This window comes from Haemorhous mexicanus, chromosome Z (genome assembly GCF_027477595.1).
Source record: "Haemorhous mexicanus isolate bHaeMex1 chromosome Z, bHaeMex1.pri, whole genome shotgun sequence".
NCBI lineage: Eukaryota > Metazoa > Chordata > Aves > Passeriformes > Fringillidae > Haemorhous > Haemorhous mexicanus.
The window spans coordinates 69,037,246-69,055,130 of NC_082381.1; the positions used below are offsets into that span (position 1 = coordinate 69,037,246).

Below are 17,885 nucleotides of genomic sequence, written 5' to 3' on the forward strand. Positions count from 1 at the left end.
TGAGCCTTGTGATGGTAGAGGGGGGCTCTTCAAAAAAAAAGCAAAGAGCTTATGAATAATTTGCACAGCCCACAGACTTTTTTTTTTTTTTTTCTGATATTTGAGACATTCCTGAAAATGAAAGCATCAGGGAGTAAGTGCCTAACTGAATTTATGTGGCAGGCTACATTTGATTTGTAGGTGATAGGTTGGCAACCTATGCTGTAAAACACCTCTGTATGGCTGTGTAGTTTTGTTTGGTCAAGTTTTTCAAATTTAAAAGAATAAAAACTAAACAAGAATAGAAAACAGAAATAGGAAATACCAGAAGTGTTCACTGGAATCAAATTTCCTTCTGGGAGCAATCTTAACTTGAGGAGTTTCCTGGCTTTTGAATTCTTTCAAAAACATATTTTAGCACTGCCAAGGGCAGATTTTGGAGGACTTTTTTTGCATTTACTTTCTTTATTTTCTGTCTATTCTTCGTTTAAGGTGAGAAAGAGGAAAGTTTTGAGGATATTTGGGCCTGCAAATCATTCTAGTTCTACAGCTTTCCATACTATTTTAAACAAACACTATACTCGCAACACCTGAGACAGCAAATCTTTGCTGAGGTCATCACAGAAGGAAACAAACTCAAACTGACCCTTTTAATATGAAACTGTGACGAAAATAAGCCACATTCCTTGTGTCCTGTCTAATTTTCTTTGGTGACAGCATTCCTGTGAATAGACATGATGACAGAAATAATTTTGAAATATCTTAGTAGGCATTTTTGCAGTGAGTCACCAGATGCTACACTGTGCTTTGAATAATTTTATCATTTGACCCTTGCTGAATAGGAGGGCTAGAACTTCCATTATCTAGTATTTTAGGGAAAGATACCTTTTCTCCCTTTTCCTTAACTATTGCACTGAGGATGGAAAATGGTATTGTACTGTACCATAAGTTACAAGGGGTGTGAGACAAGAAGGGGCTCTCCACAAGTGAAATGGATTACAAAGAACTTGATTAATTATTGTTGAATAGTTGCCAGCAGAGTTACGTAAATAAAAATTAAGATCTCCTAGAATATATATCCCTATCATCTCATCTTGTTTTCTGGTGATGTCCAGGACAGGGCTGATATAAATTCATTAGACATGGTTTTAAGTGCCTTGATCCACACTGCCAACAGAGCTTTAGTACTCTTTGATTCAAAGATAATGGGATTTTGAATGTACAAAGTTTCCATAAACTTCTTAGTTTAGGGCTAAATCAGCTTGCTGCATATATAAAGGTTTGCCAAATGCTGCTTTGAAGTTACTAAGCCTCAAGTTTCCAATCTCTTCTAGATTCAACATGTGAACAGGAACATCTTCGTAGCTGAACTGACATGCACTTACAAACCAATGTGTTTGACGTACAGCACACATTTTGATGGTATTTCCACTTCATAGGCAGTTTCATCTATTTAACCATTTCAGACTTTTCTATTTTAGAAAAAAAAAAGCCTTTGTAAAGCAAACCTTACTTTGCTCATATTTGCTTACTAGAGCCTACTGACATGCTAACTAATTTTGAATAATAATTTAAATTGTATTTAAAACAGTCTCTCTTATAAACGATTTCTTACATTTCAGAACAAGAAGTATTGATGAATTTAATATCTTTAAACCATAATTTAAAAAGTTTGAAAACCAAATGCCAAATATGTAAACTTCTGTCCCAGTGTTATCTTGCAGCAAGGAAAGCATAAGGTGAAGAAATGCAAATTCTTAAAAATGTAATCAAGGACACCTCTTCATGACTAGCATTTCCTTTCAGGAGATTTTAGCAACTAAACTGGGAGCCCTTTCAAGCACGCATTGAAAATTCAGTTACCTGTCTACCTTGGTAATTAAAATATTAATTTTTATGAATAATAACTTTCTTTTAATAGAAAATGAAATAACAGATTTTAAAACTCTGCTTTTATACAAATGAAGAGATAAACGTATTCAAAAATGAACATAATTAATTTTCTGGATTTTTGTTGCCCAAGCTGTCAAACTATTACCTGATCTTCACGGGAAACTCCTTTCTTTGGCTGCTGCTTTCTCTTGTCTTCATATTTTCTCTTCTCCTGAAGGTATTCTTCAACAACACTGTTTGGAGCAGGTTCCTCCTCTGAATAAGGAAATATATTTGGTTAAACAAATTTAGTTTGGTTTATGATTTAGTGTCTTTTTGGAGATAAAATACCAAGCAAAACACTCCCATAAAACATTTCAGTTGTACTGCTTTCTCAGCAGTAGAATGATTTGCTACTTGCTGAAATGAAAAACACAACACTGCACTGGGCAGAGAATGAGTCAAAAGATTTTTCTTTCAATTATATTTTACTAAGGAGCCAGGGAAAGCAAGATAACGGAAATAAAACCTCTGATGAAAACTGTTGAAATTCCTTTAACCAGATGACCCTAATTTCTGAAGATCTTTCTTGTAGCAGTTGAAATGTTGCGTATTAATGCGACTATTTGTTCAAAAATAAACAAATACAATTTATAGAAAATGTCACAGTTTTCCTCTTTTGTAAGCTGAAGTAGCCACAACTCAAGTCCTTGATTTTGCAATATGGAAAAAACTCGGTAACATTTCAATTCATAACAGAGTCCATGTTGTCAATCAGGATTAAACTCTTTTTTATATAACTCTTCAGGAATAAAACTCTTTTTTATAAAGTGATATATGGATAAGTCAAGAGCTACTCCATCTTTTTTTAACAGTGTCTGCACTGCAGAGTATTCACTGTCCCATTAAATTATTAATGAATAAATTATTCATTAGTAGTTAATTGGGACAAAAACTGAACTGGAAAATTGATCAACACCGTACTTTCACATTATCTTCTTCTTCTTGAACAACATTAAGACATTGTACATATTGATTTAGTATACTTAAAATTTATGTACACATATTTACACAATTGTTATTACTGGTAACAAACAGAAGAATAAACCTCCTGGATGTCCGATTGCAAATGATGAACATTTGCAAATTACAACATTTTTGGAGAAAATTGTTTCAAGAGATTTCAGGATATATGGCCTGGTGAACTGTAAATCTAAACGAATTTGTTGTTATCAAGTTTTCTGGATGACTGCTGACAGCTATACAGGAAAACTTTCTGATTCAAAACTAAATTTCTCTTGCGACTCAAGTTTTCTATGAAGTTTATAAACACAGCCGTTTGTAATAAAATGAAATAAATTTGTATATATGTATATAAAATACTTGTTTACATATTTCTACAAATAAAATATCTTATTTATTTTTTATCTTAATTTCTACATTGCATTTTAACAACATTTAAATGCTTTCTACATTGCATTTAAAAAGTACCAGGGAAAATAATCAAACATACTTAATACCATTCAGAGCTGGGGTTTTTTGCTGTTTTCCAGTTGATATGTTGGATATAATCATGAACAGAGTATGACAGGTACCAGCAAGACAAAGAAAGAAAAACCCATCTTCCAGAATGACCAAAATATATAAATGCATACACACACACATTTAGGGATGATTAAACAGCAGCATGAATTAAACAAATCTGCCATAAAGTCTCATGCAGCATAATATCAGATGAACTGAGGAGAACAGAAGTTCATGAGAAAACTCTCACATATAATGAAAAAGCTCAGTATTTTCCCCTACTATGTCATTCTCTTCTACTAATTAAAAATCTTGTTCTTAATTCAAGACCAACCCCTCACCAAAATACTGCATTAGTTTTAGCACAAATGCATGTACCCAAAGTGTTGACTATCTGGAAACAATATAATATCTTCTTTTACTAACATTTAGCCCCTAGATAAATAATTTGAAGTACAAAACCATCTGCTTCCTTATGAAAAACAAGCTTTCAGGTGACATTTAGCCAAATGAGTGCTTTGAAGGGAATCACATTTACCCTATGATGAATATAATTGCCCATCTATGACAAGTAAAAGACTGAAAAGAGTGTTCTTGAACATATTTGAAAATGCCAGTCACAAACTGGCTGCAAACATTTAAACCTCAAATACACTCTTTGATGTACATATGCTGAATTTTAAGATGTGACCCTTAGTCACACAGATCTTTTGACTAAAATTTAGTGTAATGTAGTGCAGCTCAAATACAATTCTTATACAAAAAGGGTAAAATTTCCCTGAAGCTGTATGTTTATGTGTTTTTATTACACTCCTATGTGTGCCACTTACTGTTATACAAGTAATTTAAATTTCAGTTAAAGCCTTCTTTTGATATTATTGTTTCTTGGGTCTTTGCCTGTCAGAGGCTTTCTAATCCTCAACTTCATGCTCTCTGCCTCCTAGAAAAGCCTTTTTAAAACTCAGACAAAAGATAATCAGATCCACTTGAACTAACTTCAGAGTGACTCAACCAAAAGAGCTGTGCCCTTGGACTCATCATATTTTTCCAACTTTCATTAAAATTATTTATAACATGCTTGTATTTCTTCATGAAGTCCTATAACCTATCACACAACATTTAAAGCAAGCAACAAAACAGGAAGGACTTTCAAGAGCCCCTAAGCCAATGGGTTATTAACATTTTAAAACTTGAAAACTCCAATGATTACAAAACTACAGAGTACTTTCTAATAGAAATTATATATTCAGTTTTTGATAAGCAGAAGTTTGATAAAATTACTTTGTGTCTGACTGAAAACCAGTAATCAAGGAAAAAAGTCCAGAAGAGAGAGACTTGGTGGGAAGAAACCTTCTTAAATGTAAAAGTAGACTGCTGTCTACTACCTCATATCTCCCAGTCTGCAACCCAGATTCCCTGCAAGTCTTTTGCAGCTGAATTGAAAACAAGAGGAAGAACAGCACTTGACCTTCATATAAATCTTGACAAATTTAGGTCCAGCTTGCTCATTCAGCAGAAGTACAAGGATCATGACTTTGATATTAATCTCCTTAATCTAAGAGGATTTATTTGGACAAAAATTAATGAAAAATGGCATGGATACACAGAGGTAAAATAACAATTAAATTCAATTTAGGTATCACAAGATGCAAAAGATAATTTAAGTTACAGGAATCTTGTTCCCTAGGAGGATCTCACCACAAACAAAATGTAAATAGCATGAAGCAAAGAATTTCTTCTTTAGTTTGAACAAGCTGTTGTGTATATTCCATCAGGAAGGAAGGTGAGGGGGGAAAAAAAAAAAAACAGATAACCTTCCTTATTGAAAATACATTTCATCCTACTTTCATAAGAATTTATAAGTACTTTGCTATTTATGTAAGCTAGCTTGAGTTACTACCAAGAAAGTCTTCATCTTACTGTGTCAAAATAATTTCTTTCAGACAGATTCTTCTATCCTGAAATTATGGCCAATACATGCCAACATGATGATGCAATCTAACCTAAAACTTTGGGTTTGGGACATGGTTTACAGTGATAGCCTGAAACTAAGGAGGAAATTCTGAAGTCCTTAAACCAGAAAGGAAGATATTGATTATAAAAAAAATATGAACGACCTTATTTTGCTCACACTTAAAAAAGGAACTGTTCAAATGAGGTCCGTTTTTAACTACCAAATGGAGGAAGTATAACAAAGGCAAAACTTGATCCAAGGGCATTGAACTGAAATGAGTGGATGGTTTAGGAATGATCAATTCCTAATAAGAAGAGAAGCAGAAAAGAAAGCTTGGTAATTTTAGGCTTAATTCCTAAAGCACCTGGTACATTTAACATAACAAACACTACACAAAAAATGTATTAGAAGTGTTCTGTTTTCAAAACTGCAATTTTATCCTCCACTAAATGAAACCAAGAAATATGAATTCTAATTCAGCTGCCTGTGGTAGATCAGAATAGCATTATCACTGCTTATGCTCACATTGATACAGCTCTTGAAGACTGGGCTCCATTCCTAGCACTGCAGGTAGTGTAACTTTGCCATAACGAGTCCACCAATTGTAGCACAGATAAGGTACAATTTGACACAAATGCAGGTCTGAGAGAATGTGGGCAATTTTCCACAGTACCAACTTTTTAAACAAACCTTGCAGTAATTACTGTTCTTGTAATTAGAATTTTATACAGATTTTATTTCCTTTTAAGAAAGAGATAATGAAGCTGTCCAAAAAACACTTGTTGGAAAATGAAGGGAATTTGGTTTGGTGAAAGTATTACCAGAAACAGATGAAGAGTAGAAAAAATACATATTGTGACAGAGAAAAACATCCTAATTCTGAAGATTTAATGTAACCATAAAAAAGCAAGATCCTGTAGCATTGAAAAGCATTGAAAATTATGATTTTTCTTTGATGAGATACAGCTAGCATGAAGATATTTACACACACTTAAGTATTTTAGATTACAAAACATTCTGGATATTCTAAAGCAATCCCATTAACTATTGTAAGGAAATCTTCATATGTAATCATGACTTTATGCAGAACTGAGGTAAGAAAACAAGAAAAATGCACAAAGATGCACATATAAAAAGGCATCCCAGTTTATTTAGCAGGGTTTATGTATGTTTGAAATGTAGTGGGCCCATAAAATTTCCTCAGTATCCAAAATGTATTCTTTAGCAACTCAGATGACACATTTCATATGATAAAATACCTACTGGCCAGAAATTCCAAAAAATTGCATGGCATAGCTAGACTAAATACCAAAGGGTCAAAAAACCTCAAAAACTTCTTGTTTGAAGAGAAAGTAATTATGATTGAATGTTTTGGTGAATTAAAATATGGGACCTAAAACACATTCCTGTATTACTTCAGTATATTCCATCAATATTCAGTTTATATTGCATTCTTTTAAAATTGTAAGGGTAAGCAGTACTCATTTTAAAAATCTTAATGAGACTGAAATCTTAAAAAGAGAAGTTGTTTTTGCTCCAAACCAAATAAAATCTTTATAAATTATAAAAGAAATTCCAATATGCCATAATATTTCAGGGATTAAAATAGAATTCCTATCAGAAGTTACAAATACAGAACTTCGACACTTTGGATAATTAATAACCAAAACAAAAATTTCATTTCTTCCAGAATTAGGAAAAAATTATTACAGCTTTAAATATGATGTATCTGAAACTTAAAATACTTTAGTTTTTTGTTTACTGTAAAGAAGTGTAAAAATTAATATACCAGAAAAACAATATGAAATAATTTTATGCTTGAGAGACTTAGTAACATAATGTCCTGTATATTTTTGCTCAGGACTAGTTCTACTTATGTTTTCTACTTAGGTTTTCTTTGCACCTTCAAGAACTGTTTAATTAATGTCGCTATAGCTCTGGCCTGCCTAAGATTCTAAAGAGCCACTGTTTGCCAGGATGTTAGGTAAGAGTCAGGAAATATTTAGCAACTGTGAACGATTGAATAGATTTGCTTACAGAATGAGCTTCCATGGTTGGAGTGATTACTAGATTTTCAGTTTGCTACAGTGAAAAAAGCAACAGTCCTAGAACAAACTTACTAGTTCATTTAGCGAACTCAATAAAATCTTACAAGTAATTCCTAGAGCTTCAAAACAGTTATCTGAAAGACCAGAGCAGATTTGCAAAACAGTGTGAAATAAGTTTTTAGCAAATGCTTTCTGAACTTTGGTAGGCACATGGTCCTAGTCTAAAATACAGTTAATTTTCAAATTTTGGTGGATTTTGAGTACATGCTTAAGATTATTACTAGAATCAAAGCTGGTTTACAGTGAGGTTTTGTCCTCTTTTTTTCTGCAGACAGAGAGATAAACGGAAAAATGTATTCACTTTAGCAGGAAGGAGACTGCACAGGGATGCTGGGTATTAGGCGATGTAAAAAAATTGCGAACAGTGGGAGAAAAGAAAGTTTTGCAAAGATGACAGATGGATATTTTGATACAATGCAGTTCTACTATATATACTGAAAAAATCTTCATACTTAATGCATTTATGCTGCAAAATTCCCAAAGCATCAAAATTTGATGGTTTGTTATTTTTGTTATTTTCAGAGGGTTCTGAAGGGTCCAAAACCCTATTAAAGTCCCAGACTTCAAGAAAGTATCTTTCCATGTAAGACAGGGCTTAATTCTTCGATTGCCCCTGACATTACCCAGACTTCAAAACAGAACAGAAATAAAACATAATGTTACCCTGGAACACTTGATTTTGAGAATTTTCTAAACATTTTAATAATGTGATTACCATATCACAATAAAAAACAAACAGAAGATGCCTCAGTACTACATGCCTCAGTAGAATTCTTACCCTTGAATGTTAGTTTTTACATTAATTGTTAGGTCTCCATATTCAGACAGTATTTTACAGCTCTTCTGTTTTCTCATGTATTAAATTTCATAGTCTATAGATTATTTGTCCATTTACAAAAATGTTCTAAGAAGAAAAACTAAAATATTACTTCCTAAATACTTCTACTGTTTAAAAGTGACATATAATTAATGGGCAGATGCTGTATGTCTGAAGCAGATTTCATTGAAGTATATTCCCAGGTTTACTCTACAGAACTTTGAAAATTCAAAAAGATCTTTTCTGAATATTTGACTAAGTACTTCAAAATGCTGAACTAATTCAGCACTCAAATAATAGTGTTTGATGTAATTTCTGGCATCACGACAACAACTGTCACATAAAAGAAAAACATCTTATTTAGAGTAAGGTCTTGACAGCAGTCTGGCATAATCAACAATACTATTCACAAATTGGAAGACTGGTTATAATCAAACATGTACGGAGAGAATTTTTTTTTTTTCTCTGACCTCTTGAAACAATGTAAACACTTAAATTTTCACTCTCCAATCTTTCTTGATTGATCTAATCTCCAAATACAGAAAAAGAGAAGGCTATATACAATACTAACTATTTGAAGAAGTGATACTAAATGTGATGCCAATACTAATAAAGATCTGTGCAGTAAACTTAAAAGATGTTTCATGCTGCTGATCCATCCTTAGCACCCTCTTAGAACAAGACCCAGTCTTGGCCAGTATGACCTAAGCCTTATTCTCACCATTCTGTGATCTTCAGTGAAATTCTCCCACTATGGCTGTAAGTTCTGGCTGTGATTTTATGTTTATTAATCAAGAACAGAATCACACTAATGTGGTTACATAGCCTGTGAACTAACATTTTTTCCTAATGCAGCCAGCTCAAAGCATAGTCAGACAGAATGCAAGTGTCTGCATCATCTGCACAGGCATACCCGATACAGCATGACAACTCCCCATCCCAAACTTCCCAAGAGGATAGGCAGAGAACAATGGAAAAATCTACTGCTAATTAAACATCAAATTCCTGATAGAAGTATTTTTAAAATATGAACAATTTCTTATATGTAAACTAATGTGGAATAAGTAAACTAGTATATGTATAGCAGACTGTCTTCCATGTTGATAATTCTACTATACTCAGTAGAGCTATCAGGCCAATAAATATAAAATGACTACTAAGTGCTTTTAATTTTGGGGCAAAATTATTTATTTGGTACAAAATTTCTGCTACAGTTCATTATATTAAACATAAAATCTTTCTAAAGTCTATTCTATTATTCCTCAATTGTAAATTCTGTTTCACTATAAAGGTATGCTTCATTCCTTTGACTTGAGATTTCACCCCTCCATCCCCCTCCCTACATAAATTACACATATCTTCAAGTATCTCCTAATAAACTTGTCCAAATAGTGTTCTGCTAGTTTTGGGCAGTTTTTTTGTATTTTAATAGAATTGTTCATTATCCTTTTTGGTGGTACAATACTTGGAACTGAGTGCAACAGTACAACCACACTTTTACAGGTACTGCATTTGTAGCAACAACCACACAGTGACAGCCACATGAGAGTGTAAATTCATGTTCAGTTTGTTTTCTAGTACAAACCTGAAATCTTTCACTACATTTTCATTAATAATTTTATCCTTTACTACTTGCATCTCATTTAATATCCTTTTAAGTTTGCCTTAAATTTTAGAACATGTTTATTTTCAAGATTTTTAGTCAGGTCCTCCACTGACTAGGTCAATAGGTTCTTTCCTGCCATCCATCTCTCTCAACAGGTACTGGAACAGACCCCTTCCTATCACAAAAATGAAAGCCAGATTATTTGTACCATTAGCTGTAACCTGCAGATTTTCAACTGATTTAAGGCCTTCCTACTATTTATTTCAAAGAAAATAGAAGCCTCCCACCAACTCTGGTATATAAACTCCCTTTGCTTGAATAGAAGGTATCCTTCCAAACTGTACCATGGAAGTAACTATTTGCCCAAGTATTACTTTATTCTGTCACTGTAAAGGTGAATTTCCTCAAATTACAAAGTCCACTGACTGGCACCAGAACAGGGATAAGTAAAAGCTATAGTGTAAGAACTGCCATACATGGCACTATTCAAGACAAGTTATCACATATGTTCAAAAGGACTACACTTTACCTTTGCTATATCTCTACTCACAGTTCTTTTATTACATGACTAGTGACAGCATTCATTATTTTGCCAGTGTGAGCTTATATTCTAGTGATTACTAGAACATTGTCAGAGTCAGCAATATTTAACACTTGGTGCCAGATTTCACAAACTCATGATAATGTATTTTTTTACTTTGTCAAAATGCTGATCAAGTTCACCTGTCATTCAAGAGAGTCCACAAATTTTTCTAAAAATTATGTTATATTTTATACCACTCTTGTAAATTGTGTGTTATTTGAAGTTTGAAAAAAATAGATTTATATTTTCTTTCGTATTTCTGTGGTACTGAGAACTGAACTAAGAATCTACTCTAAAAGTGTGTTTCGCAATCCCACAATGTGTAATGACACTTTTTTGTTTCTTCCGTTTGGCTAATGAAGGGTGTTTTATCCTTCTGGACTAAAATGTGCAGTTTACATGCTATTATAAACATAGCAATTTACACACATTTAAAAATAAACAAAATATAAAAACTGTCTGTCAAAGAAGAGGGCAGCTGAAGATCCCGTTTTGTTAAGGTTTAAGGAAAATAAATATGGTAGTGACTGTGAATTTGAGTTCCATCAGTGTCTTATGATACATGAAAGTTTGAAGTCAGTAGCTTTGAGTTCAAAGTTAACCATCTGCATTTAAGAACTTTTCCAAGTCAGAAAGTCAAAAAGACCTTGCAAGTCAAGAGGTCACAGCATGGATGTAACTAATGAATACTTAGAAGGAGAAATGCTACCTGATTTGAGAACAAATTCTACCTATACAATTTCCTTACATACTGGCATCGTTACATTATTACCATCCCTAGGGAAAGAAAAAAAATATTCTACATTTCAACAATAGTCCACATTTATGCACATTTATAAAACACAAAACCAAAAACTCTTTAAAACCAGAATGTTAACTGGAGATCTACACAAAACCTCTTACCTTCTTTCTCTTTGGGTCTTAAAGCTCTTTCTTCTTTTTTGTGCTTTGCTTCCAGCAGTTCTCGTTTCAGCTGTCGGGCCTCCTTCCGTAGCTCCTCACTGCAAATAGAAACAGTTAAAGGAATATAATCTTCTGAGATATACAACTACTCAGAAGAAACAGAATCAAAGTTAATGGACAGTAGATTTTTGATATAAACAAGGGGAAGGTACGGACTCACTGATGCTAAGAACATGGCTTAAAAATCACTTAGGACCTCAGAAAGTCCATATTTTCATTAGCAGGGACAACAAAATAACATTAACAGACATCTTACTTTAAGACCCCATTAGAAATATGTTAAGGAAATGAATAATAGAACAAGGAATCCCCATTTGAACTTCAACATTCTAATTAGCCATGAGAAGCACATGAAGAGAATCTGAAATAGAGGTACTGCCAAATAATATTGCAGGTGTTATAAAATTTAGTTTGCTCAACTAATAAATCTTCATATATTTCCTGGATTTTTTGGCTGGACAAGCAATGCAGTTGTTCAGTGACAAAGACATGAAAGGTATGTAAGCATTTATTGTTAGATATGAAAATTAATTTCCTTCTACAAATACCTAAAGGGATAACACTAGAAAAAAGAAACTAACATTTTCAAATCATTGTGCCAACAACAAACAAAATATTTTTTGTCACAGAATCACAATTTTTAAGGGACCTCTGAAGATCAGACAGTCCAGGTTCCTTGTTCAATTGAGGGCCAAATACAGGAGGATGCTGAGAGCACTGTCCAGTCAGGATTTGAATATTCAAAAATAGAGACTCCAAAAAGTCTCTGGGCAACAACTTCTTAACATCCCTCAATGCAAAAAAAGCTCTTCTGTAAATTGAATTTAAATTTTATTTCAGCTCATGCTGATTTGCAACCATCTAATGGTTACCTGTGGATAAGAACTGATAATGAATTCCAATTTTTTGGATGTTAGAATTTGTATTTTGCACTTTAAAATTTTTTTAGCTTCAAATTAGGTACTGGTTGATTTAAATTTCATCACAATCAATGAGCTCCAGAAATTATTACAATGCAGGAACGTGTCATGCAAGCATTTTTCCCCTGCAGTTGTTTCATGTACCTTAATTTTCATCTGTAATACCACTATGGACTACACCCTTTTCTAAGGAAAAGACTCGAACTGCTGGGTGATGACTACTTTTGATTTTCATTGTCATTTGTATGTATGCACAAATACAATACAGAACAGCACTTGCAAAAAACACTAGCACAGAAGACTATTACTGTTAAGTTATTCAGCCAACCACATCAGGAGGTCTTTATTTTCAACAGCATGGCAGAAGCTACACTAAGCAAGATTAACAGCTTTTATGAAAAAACTACAGTTCTACTTTTCTACCTGAAAACAAAATTGTAGGGGAAAAAGAGATAGAGATTTTTGATCCAAGTTTCTCCATTACTTTTCTATAAATTTGGGGTAAAACTGCAAACAGCTGCATTTCAATACTATTATAGTACATGGCAACATTTTCTTATTGAAGTTGCACAGCAGGAATAACACACATCAATAAAAGGTTGTATGTTCAAAATATTTAGAGTGACAGTGACTGCAACACAGAGAGAGTGGGTTACAAACGGTACTTGGGAATAACAGAGTCTAGCACATCAGAAGTTTCCTGTAAGGGGGACCCACTTAGTCTTTCTCTTAGTTAGCTAAACACTATTGCAGCACGAACAATGAACTAGCTAGTGAGTATTATTCAGCCCCCCCCACACCCTCTTTTTCCCCAGCTGAAAGAGGTTTTTGTACAGAACACAGAGAATCTTAACTCTTAGAAAGTCTAACTCCAAAATATTTCTTCAAGACCTTTCTATGATCAGTACTAGGTCAATAAACAACTTTGATACTTGGCTCTTTACAGACTCCACACTTAGCATATGTTTTTATTTCTAGGTGACTTTGTCAGATCAGGTTGGTAAGAAAGGCAATAATTTAATCTTTCATGCCTATGTCTTTGAACGCAGTAAATTTGCATTCAGGTTTCACATAACATAGCTGTTAGTTTGTAATCAATTATGCAAGTGCCTGCTATCCCTGGGAGCTTCTGCTGCTATAAAAGCACACCTCTCTGCTCCATTTTTGTCTCATTGCTCCCTTGATTTCACAGCTATAGCAGGCTCTCCTCTTCCTCTTGCTTTCTGCCTCTTCCTCTTTTTCCAAGTTTCTGCAGCCTGGAAACTTCTACTCTCTACATGCAGAGATACTGCCAGAACAGATGTAACTTTCCTCGGCAGAAGACTGAAAAGGATCTAGCCAAATGGTTTGTAACACCAGAATTTTCAGATTCTACTCTGAACAATAAAATAATTTTATCTACAAAATTTATAGTGATAGTCCATTTGAATTTCTGGTTCAATTGTGGCTTGGTTTGACAGGATTGTGAACAATGAACTGATAGGAACTCCAGATACTAAGAACTATGAGTACTTAGGTAACTTTGTGCTGAAATCTAGTTACACCCTGAAGACACCATGTATGGTGACAGCATCAGCTTTCCTAGTAAAGTATCTGAATGCACAATCAAGAAAAAGCAATTCTACATTGTTAATTATGGTCAACACTCTGACTTCTCTTTAGCAGATTAATTCATACTCTTTTTAAGAGAAAGAATGCTCTCCTAATATTCACTTTAATCACTTGTGTCTATTCCAGAACTCCCTGCAGTATTTCCTTAGTTCTTCTGAAGATGGAATTTGGAATCAGATATACTGATAGGTTTCAGCTTTCCCACAAGTCTCTGCTGGTGGTGCACTCTGTTCCTAACTCAAAAATGAACATAAGGTCAACACAGCACTGAACACTCATTTTCCACAACTCTCAATTCACCTCTTGGTCATTTCTTTCCAAAATGTCATTCAGCAGTTGTACTGTCCTGCAGCTACAATCTGCATTTTTGATAGCCAGCTGTGAAACCCAGCATTTAGTTATATTAAAAGTGCCAGCTTAGGTATTAAATTCAAATTATCTCTAATATTCTGTTGACATGAACTCTATTAATTTCTAATGAGGACTTCTAAAAAATAAAAATAATAATACTTTCAAGTAAATGCTTGATACAAACCTATCTGTACTATAAACACTGCAGAAGTTCAGTTATTTCTCTAAATCAAAAAGTCAACACTTTCTGAACATGTATCATATAACTCCCTGCCTCAGGTTTCCCCAAAAGACAATACAGTTGTCTATGACCTACAAAATCATAATAACTTGCATTAATTTTAACTTTGGTAATTTCTTTTTCTTCTGAAGAGTGTACAAAACCATTCTATTATACCTGTTTAGGAGTGAAGGAAGGCTGACTTTCCTTCATTTCTCTGTATCATACCTATCACGATGAAATAGTAGTTCTGTTCTTTGAATTCTTGTAGTTTTCTAACTTTTATTAAAATGAACTCTAGTAATACAGAAAGCATTACATTTTCACCAAAGTTCTTACATTTAAGTTAGCTAACCCTGTTATCTGAAAATGTTTAATCTTAAAAGATAAGGAAGGAAATGTATGAGAACAGCCCTACTGAGAAGGACTCAGAGGTGCTCATGGATGAGAACATGAATATGATACATCAGTGTGCATTCTAAGCCCAGAAAGCCTGCTGTGTCCTCGGCTGCATCAAAAGCAGTGTGGCCCCCAGAGAGATGGAGGCTATTTTCTGCTGTTATCTTCTTAATAACATATATTCCACACTTCAACTTTCTTGTATGTAAACATATGTATATATATGATTTTTATTCTGTATTTTAGATCAGAATAATACTCAGTTAATAAGAAATAAAATCAGTTGGAAATTTAGCCAAATATTTTAGGTTAAATGAATAAAATTGTTTCTAAGTGCCATATACTGAAGGTGTTTTTCTGAAAGTAATTAGGGTCTTCTGAATTGACAAAGTAGATTTATTCAAAAAAGAGAAGTTCTGTATTTGACTTCACTTTGGCAAAAGAAAAGAGAACTGCTTACAGAAATAAACAACAATTGTGGCTTTGGTGTAAGTGGCCATACAATCATACTTGCTATGCATAAGTCCAAAACCATTCCTCCTTCTCTACATACATACATAAGCCTCTTTGTACTTGTAGGCTTCTGCACGCATGTATATAAACCATAACTACCTGTATTTATTTAAACATACCAAGTCTTTAACAAATAAAAATATATTATATATCGACCCAAATAAGACCTAGAAGGGCACAGTATATTATTCAACTGTGATTTAGGGGGAAAAAAGGCTGCATATATTCAAAATTAATTCACCTACTCCCATCCAGTGATGACAAATCTCAGAAGATGCTAAGATTCATTTGATGCTGTATTCCAATCACAAAGTGCTGGAAAACTTTGCATTCTATGCATTTCCAAATTTACCCCAACTCCAGTCTAAACTTCCCTACAATTTGGAGTAATCACTACTCCATCTCTAAACTCCATGTAAGATCCTAGAGAGGCTCAAACTCCTTGAGGTAACCCTAGCACACAACCATTCACTGATGCTGGTACAACCAATATTAAACAAGACCACAGTCTTTCAAAACTGAAATATTCAGGTGGTGGCAAAACAATACAGATCACCTCACAGTTGGACTATTTACTGAGTAAATGTAAATTTATAATGGAGGAGCTATCCAGAGACTAAACAACAGAAAAATCAAGGCATCTTCATCACTGGGCCTGAAATTTTTCTAGAATGCAAGTCATGGTTGAAACAAGAATTAATTCAGGGAAGTGTTGTACTAATGATTAAATTAGCATGTTGTTTTCCTTCTTTCTCAGTATTATTATTACGTTGCTTATATATTTTTTTAAAGACTATTTCCTTCCATTTACTTTTGCTGTCTCCTCATTCAATAACATCAAAAGAAAATTACTAACTGGTTATCCTTAAATAGTAACATTATTAAGGAAGTGTTGCTCCAAGTAAGCATATCAGAACAAAGAAAACCACCGAAAATACTCTTATTAATTTTAAAAGCAATTCTAGAATGTTATAAAGAATAAAAGCATGTTAAGAATATTACATAAATTTAATTTTTACATGAGCAGAACCCTACAACATCTTAATACTGAAGTACTTCAACATTGCCCATGTAATTTCATAGCAGAAGAGATGATTTTAATTCCATTTAGATAAACCAAATAAAAACCAAGCTATAGTACAATATTATCCTTTCAGCATTTAAACTAATAGCCTGGAAGGAAGTCCTGGATTCAATCCCTTCCTATTACAGGCAGCCACATCTTCCCCCAAATGTATGAATTCCATTAAAAGCACATTTCATGTTCTCATTCTTATATTTATTAACGATAATTTTCAATGCCCATGATTTATATGGAAAGGTTATTCTAGAACTGACAAGCAGGCACCTTAATAATAAGAGGAAATGAGAAAGAAACCAGAAATCTCTGTTCAGATAATAGCTTTGTTTTCTGCTAGACACTCTTGAAAAATGCATAATATTCTGTTTGAGAGTTCCAATTCTAAGTTAAAATACAAAGAGTATTTTCAAATAGAGAATCCCAATGATAAAACAAAACAATATAAAATGTCATATTTGCACAACTAGCTGACTTGCAGATGTGTGGAAGAATCAAGGTGAATGTTCTGCTCTACACTGTCAGTTATGAAGCCTCTTCTGATATTCCCCCTTCTGCTCCTTGGGGTATCGGTGAACATGCAATTCTTGGAATGGATAGCAAATTCCCCATTTGGCATGTATATCTAAGACTTTTTTAGGGTTCAAGAATCTTATTTTTGTCTGGATTGGATTACTGTTCATCTCTGGTACTGCAAGAATTTTACAACTGTAAATATTAGAATAAAAATTATGGATTTGGAATATGCACTTTGTCTCTTTGCCAGCCTGGTTTTACTGTAGAAGTCAGACATAAATCTGTCTATTTTCTGCAAATGGTGTATTGCAACTGTATCTCAAATAAGATAATGATATAAAAATGGTGGCAGAGATATTCAGCAATCTTGACATTGGAAAACTGTAGATGAAACATTTTAATATAGCTGCTGGGTCCCGTATGGCCACCTGTGTTAACAGTAAGGCTGACAGTTAATGTTGTGTTTGACTTTAGCAGTAGCTGTTACAGTTTGCAATTAGTACTGCAATTCTGTGTTTTAGAGATAAAAGTTAAAAACTTCTGCACTGAATTAATTTACAGATGAATCACCAGTATTTATATATGATACCTAGAAAATATTTCAATTATGAAATCTAAAAGGACTGGCATGTTTATTAAAGACTACATGGAAAACTGTTACTGTCTTTTTACTACCATAAACCTCAGTGTAAATAGGTGCATCACATCACTAACACTTCAGAAAACTGGCACTCTATTTTAACTATACATCCTGAACTGTAAGCTATGTGGTATGTCATCAGTTCCAATACTGTGCAGTGAATTCTCACAACTGAAACTGATGAAAAATGTTACCATTTGACTCTACTGGGAGAAACTCAGCAAACAACAG

General features: G+C 33.6%; 1 protein-coding gene across 1 annotated transcript in view; it reads right to left on the bottom strand.

The window, feature by feature from the left end:
• CWC27 (CWC27 spliceosome associated cyclophilin) overlaps positions 1–17,885 on the bottom strand; it is a 92,966-nt gene that overhangs the window by 17,641 nt on the left and 57,440 nt on the right. The window contains exons 11-12 of the mRNA XM_059836693.1: positions 11,347–11,444; positions 2,018–2,127 (exon numbers count right to left, since the gene is read on the bottom strand). Coding sequence (XP_059692676.1) covers positions 2,018–2,127; positions 11,347–11,444 — 208 coding nt within the window. The remainder of the gene's footprint in view (positions 1–2,017; positions 2,128–11,346; positions 11,445–17,885) is intronic.